Source organism: Pseudorasbora parva, chromosome 18 (assembly GCF_024679245.1).
Source record: "Pseudorasbora parva isolate DD20220531a chromosome 18, ASM2467924v1, whole genome shotgun sequence".
Lineage (NCBI taxonomy): Eukaryota > Metazoa > Chordata > Actinopteri > Cypriniformes > Gobionidae > Pseudorasbora > Pseudorasbora parva.
Genome location: NC_090189.1, coordinates 43,572,802 through 43,598,596, shown reverse-complemented (window position 1 = coordinate 43,598,596; position 25,795 = coordinate 43,572,802). Strand labels below are relative to the sequence as shown.

The 25,795-nt window shown below is 41.7% G+C and overlaps 2 protein-coding genes and 1 long non-coding RNA gene across 3 annotated transcripts in view; 2 read left to right on the top strand and 1 right to left on the bottom strand.

The window, feature by feature from the left end:
• Nucleotides 1-16,808, top strand: part of LOC137046779 (uncharacterized) — a 57,532-nt gene extending 40,724 nt beyond the window's left edge. Inside the window, exon 8 of the long non-coding RNA XR_010899057.1 lies at nucleotides 16,428-16,808. This is a non-coding gene — a long non-coding RNA (uncharacterized lncRNA). The remainder of the gene's footprint in view (nucleotides 1-16,427) is intronic.
• On the top strand, nucleotides 1,484-15,668 carry LOC137046753 (uncharacterized). The gene is made up of 14 exons (XM_067424138.1): nucleotides 1,484-1,940; nucleotides 2,748-2,856; nucleotides 3,082-3,244; nucleotides 3,362-3,554; nucleotides 4,486-4,593; nucleotides 5,235-5,342; nucleotides 5,866-5,973; nucleotides 6,613-6,720; nucleotides 7,244-7,351; nucleotides 7,692-7,754; nucleotides 9,544-11,527; nucleotides 11,637-11,705; nucleotides 12,506-12,634; nucleotides 13,857-15,668. The coding sequence occupies exons 2-14, from the start codon at nucleotides 2,754-2,756 to the stop codon at nucleotides 14,078-14,080; spliced, it is 3,468 nt and encodes a 1,155-aa protein (XP_067280239.1). The 5' UTR covers nucleotides 1,484-1,940; nucleotides 2,748-2,753; the 3' UTR covers nucleotides 14,081-15,668.
• Nucleotides 16,809-20,193: 3,385 nt separating the features above from the next.
• Nucleotides 20,194-24,909, bottom strand: LOC137046072 (uncharacterized). Its single transcript, XM_067423125.1, has 4 exons — nucleotides 24,628-24,909; nucleotides 23,542-23,640; nucleotides 20,387-20,917; nucleotides 20,194-20,291 (listed from the first exon to the last, which is right to left on the bottom strand). The coding sequence occupies exons 1-4, from the start codon at nucleotides 24,770-24,772 to the stop codon at nucleotides 20,194-20,196; spliced, it is 873 nt and encodes a 290-aa protein (XP_067279226.1). The 5' UTR covers nucleotides 24,773-24,909.
• Nucleotides 24,910-25,795: the final 886 nt, after the last annotated feature.

Sequence of the window (25,795 nt, the reverse complement as noted above, 5' to 3'; positions counted from 1 at the left end):
AGGTGTATTTCGCTGTGTGATTCCGCGTGTGTGTGTCTACGCCTAAACGAACCATCATCTCCAGGTGTATTTCGCCGTGTGATTCCGCGTGTGTGTCTACGCCTAAACGAACCATCATCTCCAGGTGTATTTCGCTGTGTGATTCCGCGTGTGTGTCTACGCCTAAACGAACCATCATCTCCAGGTGTATTTCGCCGTGTGATTCCGCGTGTGTGTCTACGCCTAAACGAACCATCATCTCCAGGTGTATTTCGCTGTGTGATTCCGCGTGTGTGTCTACGCCTAAACGAACCATCATCTCCAGGTGTATTTCGCCGTGTGATTCCGTGTGTGTGTCTACGCCTAAACGAACCATCATCTCCAGGTGTATTTCGCCGTGTGATTCCGTGTGTGTGTCTACGCCTAAACGAACCATCATCTCCAGGTGTATTTCGCTGTGTGATTCCGCGTGTGTGTCTACGCCTAAACGACCCATCATCTCCAGGTGTATTTCGCCGTGTGATTCCGCGTGTGTGTCTACGCCTAAACGAACCATCATCTCCAGGTGTATTTCGCTGTGTGATTCCGCGTGTGTGTCTACGCCTAAACGACCCATCATCTCCAGGTGTATTTCGCCGTGTGATTCCGCGTGTGTGTCTACGCCTAAACGAACCATCATCTCCAGGTGTATTTCGCCGTGTGATTCCGTGTGTGTGTCTACGCCTAAACGAACCATCATCTCCAGGTGTATTTCGCTGTGTGATTCCGCCAACCTGATCTGACAGAATTAATTTTATATTTTGGAGCAACGAACTCCACTCCTACCCTAAACCTACACACTCTCAGCAATATAAAACACGTAACGGGCAAATAAATGTACAGTCACAGGTATTTATTGCAAAAACAGACCAAAAACTGTATAAAGTATTAACTCATGTTTCATTCCAAGCCTTCTGAAGTCAGACGATATCTTCATGTGAAGAACAGAGTTGATCTTAATGTTTTAGTCGCTGAAATGATGATCGCGCCCCTTCGTGAACAGAACACACACGCACTCGTTAATATGTCTGATTCAATTCATCTTTTGGGGATTTTCTTCACACAAATCAATCGTTTGGCCTCGGGACACTTGGAGTATTTGTAGTTTCTGAATAAATTGTTCCTGCAGTCGTATCTGCCTGTTATCCTGTTTTTTATAATACACAGATGGGCAGGTTTAGAGAAGAGTTTGAGTTACGCGTTCAAAATGTGTCTGAATATGTGTGTGTGTGTGTGTGTGTGATGGGTAGGTTTAGAGGCTGTGTGTGTGTGTGTGTGTGTGTGTGTGTGTGTGTGTGTGTGTGTGATGGGTAGGTTTAGGGGCTGTGTGTGTGTGTGATGGGTAGGTTTAGAGGCTGTGTGTGTGTGTGATGGGTAGGTTTAGGGGCTGTGTGTGTGTGTGTGTGATGGGTAGGTTTAGGGGCTGTTTGTGTGTGTGTGTGTGTGTGTGTGTGTGTGTGTTCTGGTAATCATCACGTTGTGGGGACATGAATCTGTTTACACAGTCACGTCATGGGGACCTCTTGCGTTGTGGGGACCAAAAATCAGGTCCCCATAAGGGAAACCCATTAAAATGATTAGAGAAGCTGTTCTGAAGGTGGTGGGCGGAGTTTTAGCTTTGGCCCAAAACACACGCTTTTGAGGTAGTGTGAGTGTGTGTAGGGAGTGCTCAGTTGCGCCCCCAAACCTTTCTGGGTGGTAATGCACTCACGTCTTCACACACACATTTTCCAATTATGGTTGGGCTCCGCCCACTTCCTAGTCCTCGTTAGGAACGAGTTCTTCAGCAACGAAATACATATTAAATTGACACTTGACTTCACAAACTCCATTAAACAACAACAAGAAGAAGAATACTCCACACTAAGAGGATTACTTGCAGGAAATGCCAAGGTACGAAGAGGAAAAAGGTGAAATACAAGGTAAGCACATATCATATGTATTAAGTTAGGGTAATTAGTTTAGCTAGCTAGTAAGTGCTAATTAACTGTTGAGGCTAAGTGAGGCCTGACGATTTTAGCGATCACATAATCATTCAATTTAATGTAAAAGGCTTAATTTTAACTGAAAAGTGTCGTCAAATGTTTAGCCTTACTGCTATTGGAACGATTTGGTTAATATTAAATTAGTTTCTGTCTAGTTCACGTTATATTAGTGCAAGAGGGGTGGATTATTTTATGCTTTATATTAAAGAAAAGTTATATTTTTGTCAGGGCACATGTTGAAATCATATTTTTGTCAGGGCACATGTTGAAATCATATTTTTGTCAGGACACATGTTGAAATCATATTTTTGTCAGGGCACATGTTGAAATCATATTTTTGTCAGGGCACATGTTGAAATCATATTTTTGTCAGGGCACATGTTGAAATATAATTTTGTGTGGGGGATGGGAGGGGGGTTTGCACTCGATGTCAGGCTCGTGTTTATAGTGTTTGACTGTAATTATGAAGAATTAAAGATCGGCTACCTTACAATATATATAGTCATGTTTTGATTTGTGAGAGATTATAGTCTAAGTGAACATTTTGAGTTGATGCCCTTAAGGTTATTGTTGTGCCAGACATTAATTGTCCTTGTTCGATTGTCATGCATTGGTACATTGTGATAACATTACAGTTCAGTGTTACATTAAAATAACATTCGTATCTGCTTATTAAACATATTAGTTTAATTGTTTTAATGTCTCCCCATTTTCACACTAATTCTTCACACATCTTTTTCCAAGTTTGAAATGCCACCACGAATCAGCCCCCTTAAGGATGCCATGCATCATGTGGTTTCGAAGACTGACAAGACATTCAAATTAGATGTGAAGTATATAAATGCAGAGAAAGGTAAGGTGGTGTATGTTGTGATTTATCAGACAATAATTACTATCATATGCATGTCCTAACCTTTATCTTATGAGCATCTGGGTGCATTACTTGGGTACCTGTTGCAGCTTATTTTAAATCAGCTAACTTTTGATGTATTTTGTGTAATTGGCATCCTTTATCTGCAAAATTTTCTTTTTTGTGAATTTTTTTTTTTCCTCTCTTTTTCTTTTCTGTTTTATGCAGGACGTGGTCTATTTGCAAAGGGTGTCTTTTGCAAAGGTGATTTTGTTGTTGAGTACAGGGGAGATATGATAAATGATGCAGAACTGCAGAGGAGAAGAAAGCGTTACCACGCATCCTGTGCTGCATTTATGTTTGATTTCAAGTGGCGAGGGAAAACATGGTGGTAAGATGCACAAAAACTATATACCTTATGCTATACTATAGTGTAAAAAAAGTAATTGTTGGTGGTATATTGTAATACTTGTATCTCTCATTTTCTTATGTTTCATATATTTTTAAGTATTGATGCCTCAAGAGAAGATGGATCTTTTGGGCGGATAGTTAATGATGACCACAAACATCCAAAATGTAAGATGAAGAAAATTGATGTAAATGGAAAGCCCCACCTTTGTCTGTTTGCCCTTCATGACATTAAAGAAGGAGAAGAAATCACCTATGATTATGGAGGAGAAGACTACCCATGGAGAACACAAGTATGTTACAATGCACTGTGTACATAAAAGCTCATTGTTGCAACGTGTCAAGCAAGTTGGTTGTTGATTAGATTATATATATATATGATAGCTATTAGAAATAAATTAATCTAATTTACCCGTATTACTATTTTAATACAAATTGTAATAGGTATACACTAGGGGTGTAACGATTCGTTTTAACTTCGATTCGTATCACGATTTGAGGTTTTCGATACGATTCAAGGACGATATTGGTTAATTTAGAACGATACGATCCAAAACGATTCAGTGACTTAAAATTTACCCTTTATATTAATATCATTATATTAATATCAAAAATAAAGTGCAACCAACATCTCTTCAGGTTGAATGAGCAGTGGCTGAACCTGCTACTACTGCAAACAGCGAGAGACTCCTTTAGAACATCTCCGTCTTTACAAAAGGGCCAAAGTGTTTCCAACATAGACCATAAAAAAATACGTTTCCACAAACTGGACCGCAATAGTGGCCTGATAGTTTCTCGCTCGTTGGCTTCTGCTCTGTCATCCGCTGTCATGACAAATCCTGTCCGCGCTGTGTTTTGTTTTCTTTGCGCTGCTGCTGCCGCTTGCGGCTGACGTCACGTACAGGCTGACTGAGTAATGTTTAACGCCTTTATCATTATAAGTGCTAAGAAAAAACATCCATACTTTCAGTCAGTTTTTGAGATGAAACCGGTCCCCATAAGGAACTTTCACAGTGTGTGTGTGTGAGGTCCTCATAAAGCCTGTTTTATTCCAGATGTGTGTGTGTGTGAGCGTGCAGACAGAGGTTGACTGGACAGTAGTAGATGTTTAAAGTTGAAGTTGCTCGCTCTATCTATCTCTGAAGTCATGTGGTGTCGTCTTCAGATTGCTCTCTTGTGTTTCCATGTCCTAATATCTCTTCATATGACTGTTGTCTCTTACAGATGAGCGGCATTGCTGTTAATACCAGCGCATCAGGTGACACTGATCCTTCTGTCCCGTTAGAGACTCAAATGGAGGATGAATCGGCTCAAATCAGCTCTCCTCAACAGGTACGTTCATGTTCATCACTGAAGATTTAACTCTACTGTCTCTCATTGCTCTGTTTTAGTGTTTTTAAAGCATATTTTGATGCCTATCTGGTGTAAATCACCACACAGAACAGTTTAATCACATATCTCCAGTAGCTCAGTGCTAGAGGAGAATCTTGGGCCAGTTTTGTCCTTCACTGGGATTTTTTTCTGGGTTAATAGTTGCTTTAAAATGGACACTCACGACGTCCCCACAACACACTTTCAGTCAGTTTTTGAGTTCAAACTTGTGTGTTGAAGTGGATGAAACCGGTCCCCATAAGGAACTTTCACAGTGTGTGTGTGTGAGGTCCTCATAAAGCCTGTTTTATTCCAGATGTGTGTGTGTGTGTTTGAGTTCAAACTTGTGTGTTGAAGTGGATGAAACCGGTCCCCATAAGGAACTTTCACAGTGTGTGTGTGTGAGGTCCTCATAAAGCCTGTTTTATTCCAGATGTGTGTGTGTGTGAGCGTGCAGACAGAGGTTGACTGGACAGTAGTAGATGTTTAAAGTTGAAGTTGCTCGCTCTATCTATCTCTGAAGTCATGTGGTGTCGTCTTCAGATTGCTCTCTTGTGTTTCCATGTTCTAATATCTCTTCATATGACTGTTGTCTCTTACAGATGAGCGGCATTGCTGTTAATACCAGCGCATCAGGTGACACTGATCCTTCTGTCCCGTTAGAGACTCAAATGGAGGATGAATCGGCTCAAATCAGCTCTCCTCAACAGGTACGTTCATGTTCATCACTGAAGATTTAACTCTACTGTCTCTCATTGCTCTGTTTTAGTGTTTTTAAAGCATATTTTGATGCCTATCTGGTGTAAATCACCACACAGAACAGTTTAATCACATATCTCCAGTAGCTCAGTGCTAGAGGAGAATCTTGGGCCAGTTTTGTCCTTCACTGGGATTTTTTTCTGGGTTAATAGTTGCTTTAAAATGGACACTCACGACGTCCCCACAACACACTTTCAGTCAGTTTTTGAGTTCAAACTTGTGTGTTGAAGTGGATGAAACCGGTCCCCATAAGGAACTTTCACAGTGTGTGTGTGTGAGGTCCTCATAAAGCCTGTTTTATTCCAGATGTGTGTGTGTGTGAGCGTGCAGACAGAGGTTGACTGGACAGTAGTAGATGTTAAAGTTGAAGTTGCTCGCTCTATCTATCTCTGAAGTCATGTGGTGTCGTCTTCAGATTGCTCTCTTGTGTTTCCATGTCCTAATATCTCTTCATATGACTGTTGTCTCTGACAGATGAGCGGCATTGCTGTTAATACCAGCGCATCAGGTGACACTGATCCTTCTGTCCCGTTAGAGACTCAAATGGAGGATGAATCGGCTCAAATCAGCTCTCCTCAACAGGTACGTTCATGTTCATCACTGAAGATTTAACTCTACTGTCTCTCATTGCTCTGTTTTAGTGTTTTTAAAGCATATTTTGATGCCTATCTGGTGTAAATCACCACACAGAACAGTTTAATCACATATCTCCAGTAGCTCAGTGCTAGAGGAGAATCTTGGGCCAGTTTTGTCCTTCACTGGGATTTTTTTCTGGGTTAATAGTTGCTTTAAAATGGACACTCACGACGTCCCCACAACACACTTTCAGTCAGTTTTTGAGTTCAAACTTGTGTGTTGAAGTGGATGAAACCGGTCCCCATAAGGAACTTTCACAGTGTGTGTGTGTGTGAGGTCCTCATAAAGCCTGTTTTATTCCAGATGTGTGTGTGTGTGTTTGAGTTCAAACTTGTGTGTTGAAGTGGATGAAACCGGTCCCCATAAGGAACTTTCACAGTGTGTGTGTGTGAGGTCCTCATAAAGCCTGTTTTATTCCAGATGTGTGTGTGAGCGTGCAGACAGAGGTTGACTGGACAGTAGTAGATGTTTAAAGTTGAAGTTGCTCGCTCTATCTATCTCTGAAGTCATGTGGTGTCGTCTTCAGATTGCTCTCTTGTGTTTCCATGTTCTAATATCTCTTCATATGACTGTTGTCTCTGACAGATGAGCGGCATTGCTGTTAATACCAGCGCATCAGGTGACACTGATCCTTCTGTCCCGTTAGAGACTCAAATGGAGGATGAATCGGCTCAAATCAGCTCTCCTCAACAGGTACGTTCATGTTCATCACTGAAGATTTAACTCTACTGTCTCTCATTGCTCTGTTTTAGTGTTTTTAAAGCATATTTTGATGCCTATCTGGTGTAAATCACCACACAGAACAGTTTAATCACATATCTCCAGTAGCTCAGTGCTAGAGGAGAATCTTGGGCCAGTTTTGTCCTTCACTGGGATTTTTTTCTGGGTTAATAGTTGCTTTAAAATGGACACTCACGACGTCCCCACAACACACTTTCAGTCAGTTTTTGAGTTCAAACTTGTGTGTTGAAGTGGATGAAACCGGTCCCCATAAGGAACTTTCACAGTGTGTGTGTGTGAGGTCCTCATAAAGCCTGTTTTATTCCAGATGTGTGTGTGTGTGAGCGTGCAGACAGAGGTTGACTGGACAGTAGTAGATGTTAAAGTTGAAGTTGCTCGCTCTATCTATCTCTGAAGTCATGTGGTGTCGTCTTCAGATTGCTCTCTTGTGTTTCCATGTCCTAATATCTCTTCATATGACTGTTGTCTCTGACAGATGAGCGGCATTGCTGTTAATACCAGCGCATCAGGTGACACTGATCCTTCTGTCCCGTTAGAGACTCAAATGGAGGATGAATCGGCTCAAATCAGCTCTCCTCAACAGGTACGTTCATGTTCATCACTGAAGTGTTGCATATTTTATCGGTGCAAATATGGCAAGTATGTGTATTTTTTACATTGTCAACTGCTTTTTGTCACTTAATTAGAAGTGCCCCAATTTTAAAATTGTCTTCTGTTAGTTATATAGCGATGGAGCAGACATTTGAATTTTTAAAAAAATGCAAAGTATTGAAACAAAAAAACCTCTGTAAAATTGGCTTTTTTTGCAACGCTATAATTGTCCCATTAGGTGTTCAAAAGTACTATACACACTTGCAGTCTTATTTTTGAACTTGAATTATTATAATATAGTATTTGATGTTGATTGTACTTTTTGTTTACAGATTGTGACACCGCTCCCAAATGAGATTTTTGTACCCAGACTGAGAAGGACTAAAAGTGTCATGGTAGGTTTGAGTGATTGTCCCTAGAATATCCTGAAATTATTATTATTATTATTTTAAGATCATGCACGTGCATTGCGTCTGCGCTTCTCAGTTCACTCGTTTTTGAAAAGGTTTGGAGTTTTTCCATCTTTTGCACCTAGCTTATAAATTGCTAATAAGTGAAAGTTAAATGTTCACTGAGCGTTTTCAATGCGATCAAGTGTTTAGATGTCAATCTGATTGAAATTTTATTTGGATCTAGCTCAATTGGAGCAATTAAGGTATTTACATAAAGGCTTTTCAGTCTGATCGAGCCATCAATCAAATTACTAATGGTAGCGATGCACTGATATGAAAATTTTGGCTGATACGATATTTCTTTATATTTTAAAAGCCGACAGCTGATATATGGGCCGATAAATCTCAATATATATTTTTGATAAACTTTGAGAGCCTGATTACAAAAACAAGCCTTGAAAAGCCATGTCCCAAACACAACATAAATCAAACGTATACAGTACAGTATCCTATGACCCAGTGTAAGATTGCTTACTTTTTCAAATTCATTTGCACACCTATGGCCAACGTACTTTATTTGAAAAAAATGGAAACAAATTACAGTAACATTTAATTTATCATTGGTTAACCAACAATGAATGACCAGTACTTCTACAGGATTTAATCATCTTAGTTCATGTATCTAATCATTTTCAGATCCAAATTTGTGGGTTAACATTAGGTAATGTGCATCGATCAGATTAGAAAAAGAATCCAATCTGATTGAAATTTTATTTGGATTGAAAATTTATTTGGAAAGGGTTAGTTTACCCAAAAAAGAAAATTCTCTAATTAATTCCTCATGTTGTTGGACACCCGTAAGACTTCCGTTCATCTTCAGACAGAGATGCGTCATTACAAAGCCAATCTCTCTACAGTGGCTCTACAATCATTTTATGAAGAGATGAGATTAGTTTGTGCGCAATTTTAAAAAAAAAACAACTTGTATAGTGATGGCCCATTTCAAAACACAGCTTCCTGAAGATTCAAGCATTGTATCGAATCATCAGTCGAATCATGAATCGACACACTGATTCATAATGCTTCCAAGCTTCGTGAAGCCGTGTTTTGAAATCGGCCATCACTATACAAGTCGTTATTTATTGTTTCTGCACAAAAAAAAACTCTTCTTGTGTCTTCATAAATTGATTGTAGAGCCGCTGTAGTGAGATGGGCTTTGTAGCGACGTCTTTAGTGCCTTTATGGGTCTTGAGAGAGGAAATGACATTGGTGTCAATGAAGGCCTTTCTGAGCCATCGGATTTCAACACTAATATCTTCATTTGTGTCTGAAGATGAACGGAGGTCTTATGGGTGTCCAACCACATGAGGAATTAATCACACAGTTTACGTTTTTGGGTGAACTAAGCCTTTAAACACCCCATTCTTTTACAGTGATCTCATAATTTTTAGCTTATGTTAAAGTTGTGCTGCACATGTTGCAAATTTTTATTTTACTCCTGTATTTCGAAGTGATTCCAATCAATTTTGAAGCATCATGGTGATTTGGGGATTTTGCCTAGAGCTGCCATCAACATTTATTCTCATAATCAATTACTTGGTGAATTTTGTAACAATGTATTAAGAATATATTATTGTGAAAACATTGACAAAAAAATATTAGAAACGCATCGAAAATAGAATACCTGAACAGTTTACTGATAATCACAATAGTTGCTAATTTATGCATGTTAATTTACTGATCAATTAATTGTGGCTAGCCAATTCCAAAATTATTTATTTTTATTTTTTAGCTAAAAGATACAGATCTTGAGGATTCTGGTGAGCTCTTTGATTCTACACCCGAGAGTTCAGATAATTACATTCCAGATACCACTTCCGACAGTGACAGTGATGTTAGCCTTACACTAAACCCAACAAAGCCTCAGCTCCTTTATGAGCTGGATGTTGATGAATCTGGCTCAGTGAGTTCCCCTGACTGTGACACAGCAACCACAGACAAAGTGAACAGCTGTATGTCTGAAGCATCTGGAACAGGAGAAGAACCCAGTTCAAGTCAGAACACAATAGACAGCATAGTTGTTTGTGAATACCAAAAAAGAGATGGCAGTAGAGTGTACAACAAGAGACATTACTGCTTGTATTGCTCTAAACCTTACGCTAAGATGGCGAGGCATCTAGAAAGTTCACATGTAAATAAATCAGATGTGGCACGAGCTCTAAGCTTTCCAAAGGGTTCAAAGGAGAGAAAACTCCAGCTGGATTATATTCGCAACAGAGGAAATTATGCCCACAATGCTGCTGTAATGGAATCGGGAAAGGGGGAACTGGTGCCATTTAAACGACCACCAAAAAAAGTGCAAGGAGATGATTTCATGCATTGTGCATACTGTCAAGGACTTTTTACAAGAAAGGTCCTGTGGCGACACATGCGTTCTTGTAGACTTAAACCTCAGTCAGTCCTCCCCAAACCAGGAAAAAATCGTGTTCAGTCTATGTGTACGTACACAGGGCCTGTGCCTTCAAACATGACCAAACAACTGTGGGGAGTAATTAGTGCCATGAATCCTGACCCAATCACAGATATAATAAAAAATGACACGGTAATTACTGAATTAGGGCAGCGCTTGTTAAATAAAGGTGGGCTTTCAGACAAAAACAAACAGCATGTGCGAGAGAAGATGCGAGAATTGGGAAGGTTGATTCACAATGCGAGGAGAGTCACCTCCTTAAAAACAATGCAAGATTGTGTAAATCCAAAGAAGTATATGGAGACTGTCAAAGCTGTCAAGTATACGTGTGGGTATGACGGTGAAACCGACAAATTCATGATTCCATCGCTTGCAAACAAGATTGGTAATTCCCTGGTCAAAGTAAGCAAGCTCTTAAAAGCTCAGGGCTTAATCTCAAATGACAAACAGCTTGTGAAGAATGCCAGTGAGTTTCTTGAAGTCCATGAGAACAAGTGGAACGAGATGATCTCTGCTACAGCATTGAGGAACATCAGTGAAGCAAAGTGGAATCTGCCCTCTGTCTTGCCCTTTACTGAAGATGTCACAAAAATGCATGCATATCTCGGTGAAGTGCAAGACAAGTGGTTCAAATCACTCTCCGAAAGTCCCTCTACTAAAGCCTGGATGGAGCTGGCAAAGGTATGTCTAGCCCAGATGATTCTCTTTAACCGGCGCAGGGAAGGAGAGGTGGCCAGCATGCCTTTGTCTGCATTTCTATCACGAGACACTTCTGATCCGCATGAAGATGTGGACTGGGCACTCTCTGAAGTAGAAAAAAAACTCTGCAGACACTTCACAAGGGTTATCACCAGAGGAAAGCGTGGTCGACCAGTTCCAATACTTCTTACTCCAAAAATGCTGTGTGCCTTAGAACTCCTTGTTAAGCAGAGAGAGGCTTGTGCGGTTTTAAAAGACAATGCCTATATGTTTGCGAGACCAGAAGCCATGACACATTTCCGAGGGTCAGACTGCCTCCGTGGCTTTGCAAAGGCGTGTGGTGCAAAGTGTCCCAAGTCACTGACATCTACCAGACTGCGAAAGCATGCTGCAACCCTTTCAACAGTGTTGAATATGACTGACACTGAGATGGACCAGTTGGCAAACTTTCTTGGGCACGACATAAGAATCCATCGTGAGTTTTATCGACTCCCTGAGAAGACCCTGCAACTTGCCAAGATCAGCAAAGTTCTAATGGCCCTTGAACAAGGAAGATTAGCTGAGTTCCACGGCAAGAACTTGGATGAAATTGGGATAGATCCTGATGGTTTGTTATTTTATTTGACTTTTTGATTTTCTGTTTACCATGTTTTCAAATACCATGTGTTTATGATCCATTATATGCCATTGTTAAGCTGCACTTACAACTTCCACAGAAAAAGTTCTTGACTGTGATGAGGAAGATGGGAGCATACAAGAGGAACATTGTTCATCTACCGTTGACGGTTTGTATTCCTGTTAAAATACATTTTGCACAAATTACAAAAAAAAAAAAAAATTTCATTTTGCATAGTTTGCATTCATACTTTTCAGTCATGTGACAGGCAAACAATGTGTTCCAACATTAAAGATGATGCTCCATTACAGAGCAAACACTTTTTTGATGAAACTGTTTATTGTGTATTGAATGCCTCCAAGCTATTCGTCAACATGTTTTTCACTAAACATTCATTCTGTAGTGATTTTTCTTGTTGTGCTACCATAATATTTCTATTTTATAAGCAAAACGTGTACATTTGTCATAAAATGCTAGCGGATCCACTCTCCTCGTGTTGGTTGGGTCATGGCACAGAACGGACCATGTCAGATGATTGTTGATATAACATTCATGCATTTTGTTAGATTTAAATTTATGCATTTGTCAGACGCTTTTATCCAAAGTGAATCACATTGCATCGGACCCATGACCTTGGTGTTGCTAGCTTCACGCTCTATTGTTTGAGCTACAGGAAAGTTATAGCTCAAACATTATTTCAATAATATTGAAATAAAATGGTTAAATACTATTTATTTGAGCTTATGTTTGATTAAATGTCCGCTAGAAAGATGTATTATTCCGCTAGTAGATGTAGTTCAATTATACTTGCAAAAATAAACACAATTGCACTTGTATAGCACTTTTGCATTTAAAATCATTAGTGTGACAAATAACACATCAGTTGTGTATTGTAAGCATTCTAGAGTACCTGTTTATATCTTTCTGAAAATGTTATTATATAAAATAATGTTGACTTGTTTTCCATAGAACCATCAGCAGAGGTGGCACTTCCTCCTCCTGAAAGGAATGATATGCCGCCACCACCCAAGAGGCGCAAACCACCATCAGATGAAGAGATGCCTTCAAGAGCCAGTGCTGCGAGGCCTTCTTCCAAAGGTGAACTCTTCACACATTTCTCTTTTGCATGTCTTCTGCTTTCTGTAGATGTACTGTCAGTTTTTAGTCAATGATAATTTTAGGCCAGGGTATTTTAGGTCAATCAAGCAGTGATTTTTACGTTCAATGTAATTCTATTTATAGGTAGTGCACATAATTGTACTTGCAATGTAGATGCTGACATAAATAGTAGGGATGTCCTCAACTATATATCTAGTCAACTAGTAGTCGTTCATTTAAGCCAGGTGTGGGGAACATTGATCCCGAAGGTCCACACTCTTGCAGTATTTAATAGAAAACACTCATCTCCCTTTAAGTTAATCTGAAGACCTTGAATGCGGCACCTGTAGCCCATTTCCTGCACACACCTGTGCACGGCGGCTCTGGATGTTTCTCCTCCAGACTCAGTCCACTGCTTCCGCAGGTCCCCCAAGGTCTGGAATCGGTCCTTCTCCACAATCTTCCTCAGGGTCCGCTCACCTCTTCTCGTTGTGCAGCGTTTTTTGCCACACTTTTTTCTTCCCACAGACTTCCCACTGAGGTGCCTTGATACAGCACTCTGGGAACAGCCTATTCGTTCAGAAATGTCTTTCTGTGTCTTCCCCTCTCGCTTGAGGGTGTCAGTGATGGCCTTCTGGACAGCGGTCAGGTCGGCAGTCTTACCCATGATTGCGGTTTTGAGTAATGAACCAGGCTGGGAGTTATTAAAAGCCTCAGGAATCTTTTGCAGGTGTTTAGAGTTAATTAGTTGATTCAGATGATTAGGTTAATAGCTCGTTTAGAGAACCTTTTCATGATATGCAAATTTTTTGAGATTTTTTTTCATGAACTGCTTGCCAAAATCATCAGTATTAAAACAAAAGACCTGAAATATTTCAGTTGGTGTGCAATGAATCTAAAATATATAATAGTTTAATTTTTATCATTACATTATGGAAAATAATGAACTTTATCACAATGTTAATTTTTTGAGAAGGACCTGTGTGTGTGATATATATATATATATATATATATATATTCAAATTTTATCATAGAATAAAAAATATTTGAAGGACTTTTACGCTGTACCCCTGCTCTTGTGCGGCACCTCGGTTGGGAAACACTGGGTTAGACCACTATTAGGGGGCAGCCCTATTAAAAACTGATAGTAGGATTCAGAGCTTCGGATTGAAATTCCAGCACACTATTTTTATAATTTTGATTATTTTCTGTCCACTTTTAGGTAAAACTATCCAGAAGAAGACACCCTGGCAGCAGATTGAGGTGCAGGCTGTGGAAAGGCACATGAAGCGTTTCATCACATCACTCACTGTACCAGCAAAGAGTGACTGTGACAAATGTTTAAAAGCTGAACCAGAAGCGCTGAAGAACCGCGATTGGAAGACCGTAAAGTTTTACATTTATAATCGCATTACAGCTTCAAAAAAGAAATTGCAGTGCAGATAATAATGTGAAGAAACAACTCTTAAAGATGACAACATTTAAAGATGTTAAAAAATATAGCAACACTTGTTGGCTATAGAACATACTTTATTGTTAGATCTACTTGTGTCTTTTAATGCTGTCATCATAAAACATACTGCAAACAACATTTAAATAGTGTATGTTTTATAATGACTGTGATAAAGGCCACAAGCAGAAAAGCATTGGTCTAAACAAAGTTGTTCTAAAGTTGTAGTTTGTTTAAATTCACATGTCTGTGAAAGGAAGCATCTGTGAAAGTTAAAAGTTTTTTTTTTTTATATATAAGATTTTATTTTTGTATTCTTTTAATAACAGGACATGGTTGAGAGGTTTAGCTTCATCTGAGTTCTTTTGGAAAGTATGGACTCAATAAAAGTTGAACTCAACAATTAGTAGTAGATTTATTATAGTTATGAGTAGTAGATGACGCTGAGTGGTTGGCTGTGGTTGAATACTATGTAAAGAAAATTACAATTATAGAAAGAATAGTTTGAAGTGGAAAAGTTTAAATGTTTCACTTTTGGGTTGAAATATCCAGATAATAATTCACTACCCTCATATAACCCTTTGTATGGTAATGGAGCACTTTTTTCTCTGCAACATCAATCACACTGATATCCCAATCAAACAGACTCAATCGATCCAACCAAAAATTCAGCATGAGGAGATGATTACAAGCACAACCCTCAGGCCCGGTTTCACAGACAGAGTTTAGATTAAGCCAGGGTTAGAGCTTAGTTCATTAAAGACATTTAAGTTGCTTTTTTAAACATGCCTTAGCAAAAAACAGTACTGGTGTGCATCCTGAGACAAAACTGACACGGTCGCAAAGCATATCTTAATGTATGCCAGTTAAAACAGCTCAAACATACATTTTTGTCTGGGACTAGCTTAAGTCATGTTTGTGAAACCGGCCATAGGTTGATTTAGTCAAGAGTGAAGCTTTGCGCATCTAGCGCTATTTGCAGGCCTCACCACATCTCCACATTTAAGACCTTTTCTACATTTAAACATTTGTACTGCTACTGTTTATTTTAATTCTACTTTTTTTTTTTTTTAGATTAAACCCATTTTAAAGGGCAAATGCAATTTGAAGATTTACTTCAAATAAATGCCTATTCATTGTTTTAGTAATAAATTTATTCTTCTTGCTAGGTCCCCACAAATCAATTGGGAAGTTGTGTAAATTATGCAAATAGGTCCCCACAAATCAATTGGGAAGTTGTGTGAATTATGCAAATAGGTCCCCACAAATCAATTGGGAAGTTGTGTGAATTATGCAAATAGGTCCCCACAAATCAATTGGGAAGTGTGTGAATTATGCAAATAAAATGCAAATTAGGTCCTTGTAAGACATGTTTACTCGATTTTTCATAGGTCCCCGTAACACATGGTCAAGATATTACTTAGTCTTTTCAGATATCTGAAGGCGTGTATAAGTTAACACAGCTATGGTAAGTATCTCTAATTTTTTTCATACCTCTAGAGCCTTTAGAAACGGTGGTCCCCACAAGTAATGGTCATAAAGGTGGTCCCCATCCAACATGGAAACCAGTATGTGTGTGTGTGTGTGTGTGTGTGTGTGTGTGTGTGTGTGTGTGTGTGTGATGGGTAGGTTTAGGGGCTGTGTGTGTGTGTGTGTGATGGGTAGGTTTAGAGGCTGTGTGTGTGTGTGTGTGATGGGTAGGTATAGGGGCTGTGTGTGTGTGTGTGTGTGTGTGTGTGTGTGTGTGTGTGTGTGTGTAGGTGTGTGTGTGTGTGTGATGGGTAGGTTTAGGGGCTGTGTGTGTGTGTGTGTGTGTGTGTGTGTGTGTGTGTGTGTGTGTGATTGGTAGGTTTAGGGGCTGTGTGTGTGTGTGTGTGTGTGTGTGTGTGTGTGTGTGTGTGTGTGTGTGTGTGTGTGTGTGATGGGTAGGTTTAGGGGCTGTGTGTGTGTGTGTGTGTGATTGGTAGGTTTAGGGGCTGTGTGTGTGTGTGTGTGTGTGTGTGTGTGTGTGTGTGATGGGTAGGTTTAGGGGCTGTGTGTGTGTGTGTGATGGGTAGGTTTAGGGGCTGTGTGTGTGTGTGTGTGTGATTGGTAGGTTTAGGGGCTGTGTGTGTGTGTGTGTGTGTGTGTGTGTGTGTGTGTGTGATGGGTAGGTTTAGGGGCTGTGTGTGTGTGTGTGATGGGTAGGTTTAGGGGCTGTGTGTGTGTGTGATGGGTAGGTTTAGAGGCTGTGTGTGTGTGTGTGTGTGTGTGTGTGTGATGGGTAGGTTTAGGGGCTGTGTGTGCGTGTGTGTGTGATGGGTAGGTTTAGGGGCTGTGTGTGCGTGTGTGTGTGATGGGTAGGTTTAGGGGCTGTGTGTGTGTGTGTGTGATGGGTAGGTTTAGGGGCTGTGTGTGTGTGTGTGTGATGGGTAGGTTCAGGGGCTGTGTGTGTGTGTGTGATGGGTAGGTTTAGAGGCTGTGTGTGTGTGTGTGTGATGGGTAGGTTTAGAGGCTGTGTGTGTGTGTGTGTGTGTGTGTGTGTGTGATGGGTAGGCTTAGGGGCTGTGTGTGTGTGTGATGGGTAGGTTTAGGGGCTGTGTGTGTGTGTGTGTGATGGGTAGGTTCAGGGGCTGTGTGTGTGTGTGTGTGATGGGTAGGTTTAGGGGCTGTGTGTGTGTGTGTGTGATGGGTAGGTTTAGGGGCTGTGTGTGTGTGTGTGTGTGTGTGTGATGGGTAGGTTTAGGGGCTGTGTGTGTGTGTGTGTGATGGGTAGGCAAAAGGGGGTCAAACACAGGGGGTATATACACTCACCTAAAGGATTATTAGAAACACCACACTAATACTGTGTTTGAGGCCCTTTTGCCTTCAGAACTGCCTTAATTCTACGCGTCATAAACAGGTGAGGAACTTTTCAACTTGTGCGAATCACGCGTTTAGCTCAATTCGTGCCGCAGATTGGCTATTCACATCTTTGCATTGACTTAACATGTAAATCACTCACACTTATCGCTTCATTCACGTCTGGTGTGAACGCACCATAAGAGGCTGGATCAAGACTGGAGCTGACAGACTCTCTAGTTCCCTCGGCGTAAACCAAGCAGAGAGCAACCACTGATTGCCTTAGTAGGAGAAAATACTATGGTAGTCAATGGTTGCTGTTACATTTCTCAAAATATCTGAACAAAGAAACCTACACAGGTTAGGACAACCTGAGGGAGAGGAAATGATGAAATAATTGTAATTTTTGTGTGAACTATCTTTATAGTATTAGTTATCTCTGACTGGCAAAGTCGGACATCATTAGGTGATGGTCACAGGTGATGGTCACAGGTGATGGTCATCTGAAGTCCTCCAGGAGTCGAGGCACCTCTTCACAGGTGATGGTCACAGGTGATGGTCATCTGAAGTTAGTGTCCCCAACTGAGTAAGCCAAAGCGACGGTGGCAAGGAACTAAAATGAAGTCTTCATGATAGGCTGGATCCAGACTGGAGCTGACAGACTCTCTAGTTCCCTCGGGATGGCCGTCCAGATAAAATAAAACAGAACAGGAAAATAATTAGCATAGCTGCTGTTCAAAGCATTAACCAAAGGCAATCATGTGCGCTGATATAACTGGAGTGCAAGGTGATGAGATGCATTATGTGAATGCTTGGCTAAAGAGATGCGGCTTTAATCCAGAGTCAACTGGGGGAGTGAACTGGGGGAGTGAACTGGGCGAGTCAACCCTGGGCGAGTGAACTGGGGGAGTGAACTGGGGGAGTCAACCCTGGGCGAGTGAACTGGGGGAGTGAACTGGGGGAGTCAACCCTGGGCGAGTGAACTGGGGGAGTGAACTGGGCGAGTGAACTGGGCGAGTGAACTGGGCGAGTGAACTGGGGGAGTGAACTGGGGGAGTCAACCCTGGGCGAGTGAACTGGGGGAGTGAACTGGGCGAGTGAACTGGGGGAGTGAACTGGGGGAGTCAACCCTGGGGGAGTCAACCCTGGGGGAGTGAACTGGGCGAGTCAACCCTGGGGGAGTGAACTGGGCGAGTCAACCCTGGGCGAGTGAACTGGGCGAGTGAACTGGGGGAGTCAACCCTGGGGGAGTGAACTGGGGGAGTCAACCCTGGGCGAGTGAACTGGGGGAGTGAACTGGGCGAGTGAACTGGGGGAGTGAACTGGGGGAGTCAACCCTGGGGGAGTCAACCCTGGGGGAGTGAACTGGGCGAGTCAACCCTGGGGGAGTGAACTGGGGGAGTCAACCCTGGGGGAGTGAACTGGGGGAGTCAACCCTGGGCGAGTCAACTGGGGGAGTCAACCCTGGGCGAGTGAACTGGGCGAGTGAACTGGGCGAGTGAACTGGGCGAGTGAACTGGGCGAGTGAACTGGGCGAGTGAACTGGGCGAGTGAACTGGGGGAGTCAACCCTGGGGGAGTGGGGGAATGAGTCTGACCCCATTGGCTATGGCCGGATGGCAGTGCATTTTGGGAACGGGACAATGTCTTCTTTTCCTCTCTCCCCTCTCACGTCTCTGTTGCTCCTCATGCTTCCGTCTCCTTCCCTCACCTCACCTGTCCAAACCCCCGAATGCTGCGGACGCCATGACTGGGAGTGTAGAGCGCCGTCCCATAAGCGCCTCCGGCCTGTGAGCGGGTGAGGGTGTGAGAGTTGGGGGTTCCCCACCCACAAACACCACCCAGCACCCTCCCCCCACACAAACACCACCCAACACCCTCCCCACACACAAACACCACCCAACAATGCCCCATTACAACCCCCCCCCCTCACGAACTTGACTAACACCTGCAACACCCCCCCCCCCCCCCCGGAAACACGAATTACACCACGACGGATCCCAACCCCCCCCCTCTCACGAACTTGACTAACACCTGCAACACCCCCCCCCCTCCCCCAGAAACACGAATTACACCACAACGGATCCCAAACCCCCCCCCATGAACGTGACTAACCCGAACACCCCCCCTCCCCCCCAAAAAACGGCGTATTACGCCACAACGGATCCCAACCCCCCCACGAACGTGACTAACCCTGAACTCCCCCCCCAAAAACAAACAAACAATCTAAACAAATTACACCGCAACGTATCCCCCCCCACGTACGTGACTAACCCCTAAACCCCCTACCCCCCCACCCAAAAAAACTACTAATTACACCGCAACGTATCCCCCCCCACGTACGTGACTAACCCCTAAACCCCCTACCCCCCCACCCAAAAAAACTACTAATTACACCGCAACGGATCACCACCCACCCACGCCCACGAATGTGACTAACCCCCACACCTCCCACAGGTCAAGGGCACTCACGAGAAGTAGCTCCACACCGCTCCAGTCACGGCATCTGCAACACCTGTGAGTCGGAACAGACGAGGCGAGAGAAAGGAGACGGAAGCACGAGGAGTGACAGAGAAGAGAGAGAAGAGAGAGGAAAAGAAAAAAGGAAATTCACTGCCATCCGGGCCCCATTGGCGCTTTTTTTACATTGCCCCTTTAATTAATACCATTCCCCCTTAACTGATACCACTCCCCCTTAATTGATGCCACTCCCCCTTAACTGACACCACTCCCCCTTAACTGATACCACTCCCCCTTAACTGATACCACTCCCCCTTAATTGATGCCACTCCCCCTTAACTGACACCACTCCCCCTTAACTGACACCACTCCCCCTTAACTGACACCACTCCCCCTTAACAAATGCCACTCCCCCTTAACTGACGTCACTCCCCCTTAACTGATGCCACTCCCCCTTAACTGACGCCACTCCCCCTTAACTGACGTCACTCCCCCTTAACTGATGCCACTCCCCCTTAACTGACGCCACTCCCCCTTAACTGACGTCACTCCCCCTTAACTGACGTCACTCCCCCTTAACTGATGCCACTCCCCCTTAACTGACGCCACTCCCCCTTAACTGATGCCACTCCCCCTTAACTGACGCCACTCCCCCTTAACTGACGTCACTCCCCCTTAACTGATGCCACTCCCCCTTAACGGACGCCACTCCCCCTTAACTGACGCCACTCCCCCTTTGACAAATGTTTATTGCCTGTTGTTGAATCTGTTTGTAATTGTGTGTGGATCAGTGGAGTAAAGGAAGAGCTCTTAAAATTCTCCTTAACTGATCATCGGCTGAACCAGGGATCATTTAAAACGTCCTGCAAGGTTGTCTCCAGTTCAGACCTTCGCTGTATTGCCAGTTTCCAGAGAAGAAAGGAGCATTCTGTGAACGAGATTAGAGGAAAGCAGATTAGTCATGAGGTACGGTAATGTGTTACTATGACTAACATTCATTATCTTTATTGTTATTCATCTCACCAAAGGACACGCGCCTTTTCCAAAACGGGCGCTTGATGTTGTCGACCAGCGCGTACATCACGTTGAAATATGATTCTGCGTACTTTAATTTTTCCCACCGATTAAACCAGGCTTCGAGTAAAGCTTGCTGAAATTCTGTCATATTCTTCAATGGCTGCCTTGGTGCCCGAGTATTAGGGTCAATTATATTGATCTGGAGTGTGTTGGGGTCGATGGTTATTTCATGCACATAGATTGGCGGGTAAACCCCAAGATCCCAGGAGGTTTTGAGAGTCTCAAAGAGTCGCCTCATGATGATTCTCGCATCTTTTTCCTTCATGGAAGAGCCTTTCATTTCAATATATTCTTCCAAGGTGATAAAGCACACAGAAGCGCTCGGCGATGGCTGAGCATCATCACGCGTCGCCTCGGTCTCGAGTGGATCCGTGGCTGCTGCAGACTCACGCTTCACAAGAGCACACACTCTGTTAGAGACGGTTTGGATGCTTCGTTTCACCACCTTCCTCACTTTCCTCCATTTAGTGGTTTTTTCTGCAAGTTTAGAAACATGTTTTATTAGCACAGATTACAGCTTGATGATTAATGTAACACTTCAGTCATGAGTTATTATAAATCATGAACTAATCATGTACAAACATGACTAGAACATATTTACCGCTGATAAACCATCAAGGTGCGTTCACACCTGACGCGAATGAAGCGTTACGCGCAAGTGATTTACGTCAATGCAAAGACGCGAATAGACATTCAGCCGCCTGGCAGAAGCCCCTCTCATGATGCAAATTCACGTCTGTTGTGAAGTGAATGTGCGCACCTGACTTTTGAGCTCCGCCCACACGATACGCCTCCAGCCGCTTGGTTTTATTGGAATTAAAACTCACCTGATGCGCATTCTTTGTTCTTCAGTTTCTATAAGCACAGTTAACAAACCAAAAGTACCTTGCCCCATATAACAGTAGAGCTGATATTTTCAAACATTATTATGATAAATACTTTGCTTGTTACATATGCGTGCAACATTTCAGCCCTTAATAAATGATAAATGTGAGTTATATTGTGTGCGATGCTGTAGTGTAATGAATAATGCGTTCTGAGTGTCGTTATGTGTCTTGAGTTCGCTCACGTGATTTAAGTTTCGCGCTTCGGAACTTCAGATTCTGCGATAGACACAGCATTAAAATGGCAGCAGGGGCGTAGCACCAAACTCTGGGCCCCGTATACTCTCAATGTCAGTCGGCCCCTACACATGCCATCGTACGGTGCGGGTTAGCAAAATGAAAACTCAATTTTGAATGATTTTTATTTTAATTTTTTGAATATAAACAAGTATAAATAGTGTTTAAATCTATTTTTGTGCTCAAATACCTTTAAACCTTAGGCTACATCGGGTTTGTCATTTTGATCCATGATACTAATGCAAGTTTTAAATTAAAAACATTTATTTTTGAACAGGAGAACACGAGACAACTGTACCCTCAGAAACCAATCAAATAAGCTAAGCCTGCCATAATTAAAAAAAATGTCAACTATAAAAATAAAATTAAGTCAAATGAGATGTAATCTACATCCCAGAATGCCCACTGACGAGTCTTTTTGTTTGTGAAATCAGTGATGAGATCTGCTGTGATATTGCTCTAATCAATATTACCTGTGTGAGCTTGAGAACACAGTTATATTAGTAGGCACATCTACATGGGCAGAAATATAGGCAGATCATTTATTAAGGAGTTTGAGAATATATCACACTAGTGTTGTCAAAAATATCGATATTTCGATATATATAACGATACTGGAATATCTGAAACGATACGATTCTCAGTTTTTACAGTATCGATATTAGCTGCGTTCTCCTCTCTGACCGACAGCGAGTTGACACACACCGGCATATTCTCCCTCAGCCCGGTTAACCTCTGAGCACGGCGAACGCGCGTTCTGCTGGACTTTTTCCTCATGACAGTGTGTTAGTGTTAGTGTGTGATCGGTCTGAATTTCGCGCGGGATTGCACATAAATTAATTCTACTAATCCCCGCAGATTTCCTGCTCCACATCTGAAGCGCACACACACATAGCCTACCGTAATAAAGCCGCCTCTGACATGATACAAGTGCAAACATTTGCTTCCTTTTCCAGCTTATTATTGGTCAAATACACTCAAAGAATGATCAGTGCACATCTGGAAGAGTATTAACGTTAACACAGTCGCAAACACTTCAGGAAGAACGAGTAACAGGAGCAGTGTTTAGGATCCATGCGTCCGTTAGTCTTAAAGGGACCGCAGTCATTTGCTATTCAAACTACAAAAAGACAAACGATCAATCTGCTCTCTTATTTTTTTACGGTCTATGCTCTTTACTGATCAACTTGTGTAACTTTAACAGTTTCATCTGTACGCTATTTAATTTTTTTACAAAGAACATTATCCAATGTTGTTTTAAATGTAATTACTATGCATTTTTTTAATTCAGTTTCTTATCTGAATGTTAGACTTACCTAAAAAAATAAAGCAGTCTATTTCATTTGTATCTTCTATTCTATTGCATTTATTTGTGCTATTGTTTGTAATCTGTTTATTTGTTCTTATTTTATTACTGTTTACTCGTCTTTTTAAATTCAATTTACCATTCGAAATCAAGCTTTCTTGTGCTGTGTGTAAACTATTGCAACACAATTACCCCATTGTAAAAAATACATTGAGATAGCAAAAATTTGTGAGATAATTTTAATAGTAATTGATCAATTGATCAATAATTGTTCAAATCAAAACGATGCCCAACCCTAAGGAACATGCTGGCCACATGAATCTTTAGTAAAAAATAACAATGAATAATAAGTTCTGTTGTCATATTAAGCATCTTATCTTATTTATTTATTTATTTTTTTATTTTTTTACTGTGGTATCGATTTAGTATCAATATATCGATATTTTAGTCTGATATCGTATCGAAGTCATAATTTTGGTATCGTGACAACACTATATCACACATTATAAGCAATAGTAGGGCTAGTAGCTTTACACTGTGCTGCCACGCTCTCCACCACTCCAATAGCACTAGGCAATAGCACACACATTGAATCAAAAGGCTTACTTATTTAAGGTAAACCGCTTACAATTAGGAAGCAAGGGGGGAGCTGGCCCTTTGAGCAATGATCTCACCTTGTGTTTCCTCATTTCTGCTCTCAGCCTCATCTCCAGGACAGCAGCCAGGACTGGCCAGTGCTGCTACTGCTGCTGCGTCACTGGCTGTTTCTGAAACTGGTTAATGTTGGCAACCTGACGTTAGCTGGCCTGGCCCATAATTTACTTACAGCAACAAGCATTCTCTCAGTTGGTGTTAGCAATATATTTTTAAATCAATAATGACATCAATTGGAGGAGCCAATTAATTCGAATTAGGCTAAAAAAAACAACAACTTTTTATGGGATTTCAAAGGGCCCTCTCCCTAGACGGGCATCAAACACAACCCTGCCTCTTTTGCTTTATATTTAAAACATTAAACACATTAATATGTGCTTTCAGACAAGTGTGCATATTATCACTGTAATAAAACACAACTCTCTCTTTTTTTAAATGTCAGTTTATGTATTATAGCCATTATAAAAGTACGAGTAAAAAGAAATAAAGCAAACAATTCAGTCAAACATAAAGTCAGCGCTAGTGGGCAACAAGAGTAACGTAAAGTTAAATAGCCTAAACATAAAGTAATGAAACTTCACTTTGCCCTCAGCCTAAAGATTTGCCAGGGGAAAAAATATAGATCCATGAGACCAAAGATTTGACGAATTATATGTCATGTTTAACCACTACAGAGACAGCAGAGTCAGCGGCAGACGCCAGAAGGTCACGCCGAGGAAAGGCTGCTCTCCCCGGGGTAAACGAGCGATGAGCGCCGCTGATCGACTGGATCGCAGAACTCCGAAAACGCCAAATCAAATATTCAAATATGCAAATATGCGCTCTCTTTAGAAATAAACTCAGGTTTGAGATTTAAAGTACATTCTCGACTGAAAAAGTCTTAAAAGTACATTTCGTCCCACATTAAGTAGTATTTTTAAATTATGGTTTCTCTTGTTGCGGCTGTTGTTATGGCAACAAAATACTCCCTCGGCTGCTATTTTGAACCAAACTCTATTTTTACTAAAAGAGCGCTCTTGCCAACTTTTTCTCGACGCACCCAGGTGTCCCCTGTATTATTTCTGTACCCGTTACTCGGTGTTGATGTGTGTTAATCCATCCCTCACCTGTTGGGCTGTCCTGCGAGCTGTTTTCCGCCGGATCTGATGCGCTGGTGCTGGGATTGCTCTCCTCAGGTAAATACTCAAACGCATCCACGAACTCTTCGTCGCTACTCTCCATCTCCTCAGGTCTCGCTACTGTAGACGACATTTTAGACAACTGCTTACCGGGAGACTTCAGGTGTGTGTGACACTTCGTGCAGATTTTTCACTCTGATATTCGCCGAACTCAACTTGCTCAGCGCGATCGGGTTATAAGCACTGTCCGTCTGTGACGTCACGATCAGAACTGCCGCGCCGGTGACGTCACACATCATGGCCAGTCGAGCGCGAAGCTGAGGCCAATGGCGCGAATTTATCCATCTTTTGTATATTTCTGTCTTAAATGTATGTGATCCAAAATACAGCAAAAACAATATTGGGAAATAATTTACAATTTAAAATTACCTTTTTTCTCTCTCTCTGTGAATATATAGGCCTAGTAAAGTATAATTTATTCCTGTGATCAAAGCTGAATTGATCATCATTTTAGTCTTCAGTGTCACATATCCTTCACAAATCACTTTGATATGAGGATTTGAGCTCAATAAACATTTATTATTATCATTAATGGTGAAAACAGTTGAGTAGCCTACATTTTTATTTAGGATTATATAATGAATAGAAAGTAAAAAACACTTCCCATTTTTGGGAAACATATTCAACCAGGACGCATTAAATGTCTGAAGTGACAGTATACACATTTATAATTCTGCAAAAGCTTTATATTTTTATTGATCTTTAATATACAGCTTTTGCATTATAAATGTAGGCCTAGGCTATCTTTAACCCTCTGCCCGACGAACGCAGGCACGTTTTTTCCTTAAAGCTCCACTGTGTGATATTAGATCAGTTTGAATGTTTTTGTCTTGTACTACCGTTACCCAATCAGGGAGAGGCATAAGAATATCTATAAATCTTTAGCACGTCACATTCTTCTTTCTTCTTTTTTCCAGAGATTTGAAAAAACGACCTGAAAGTCTCCTTTAGCGTTAAGTTGTCCCCATACCTAACCCAACCATCTATTTGAATCTGAAAGTAACTAACCCTTAACTCTTTTTTGTTACATATTTTTTTGAAAAATTTAGTTGGAGGACTCTACAGTGTGTGTGTGTGTGTGTGTGTGTGTGTGTGT

What these genes read in the sequence shown, in the direction of transcription:
- LOC137046753 (XM_067424138.1), top strand. Translation starts at nt 2,754, where the DNA reads ATGCCACCACGAATCAGCCCCCTTAAGGATGCCATGCATCATGTGGTT. An exon ending in GTATATAAATGCAGAGAAAG is followed by an intron (nt 2,857 to 3,081) that starts GTAAGGTGGTGT and finishes TGTTTTATGCAG; the next exon opens with GACGTGGTCTATTTGCAAAG. An exon ending in TGGCGAGGGAAAACATGGTG is followed by an intron (nt 3,245 to 3,361) that starts GTAAGATGCACA and finishes TATATTTTTAAG; the next exon opens with TATTGATGCCTCAAGAGAAG.
- LOC137046072 (XM_067423125.1), bottom strand. Translation starts at nt 24,772, where the DNA reads ATGTCGTCTACAGTAGCGAGACCTGAGGAGATGGAGAGTAGCGACGAA. An exon ending in CTCGCAGGACAGCCCAACAG is followed by an intron (nt 23,641 to 24,627) that starts GTGAGGGATGGA and finishes AACATTAACCAG; the next exon opens with TTTCAGAAACAGCCAGTGAC. An exon ending in GAAAAGGCGCGTGTCCTTTG is followed by an intron (nt 20,292 to 20,386) that starts GTGAGATGAATA and finishes TCTCGTTCACAG; the next exon opens with AATGCTCCTTTCTTCTCTGG.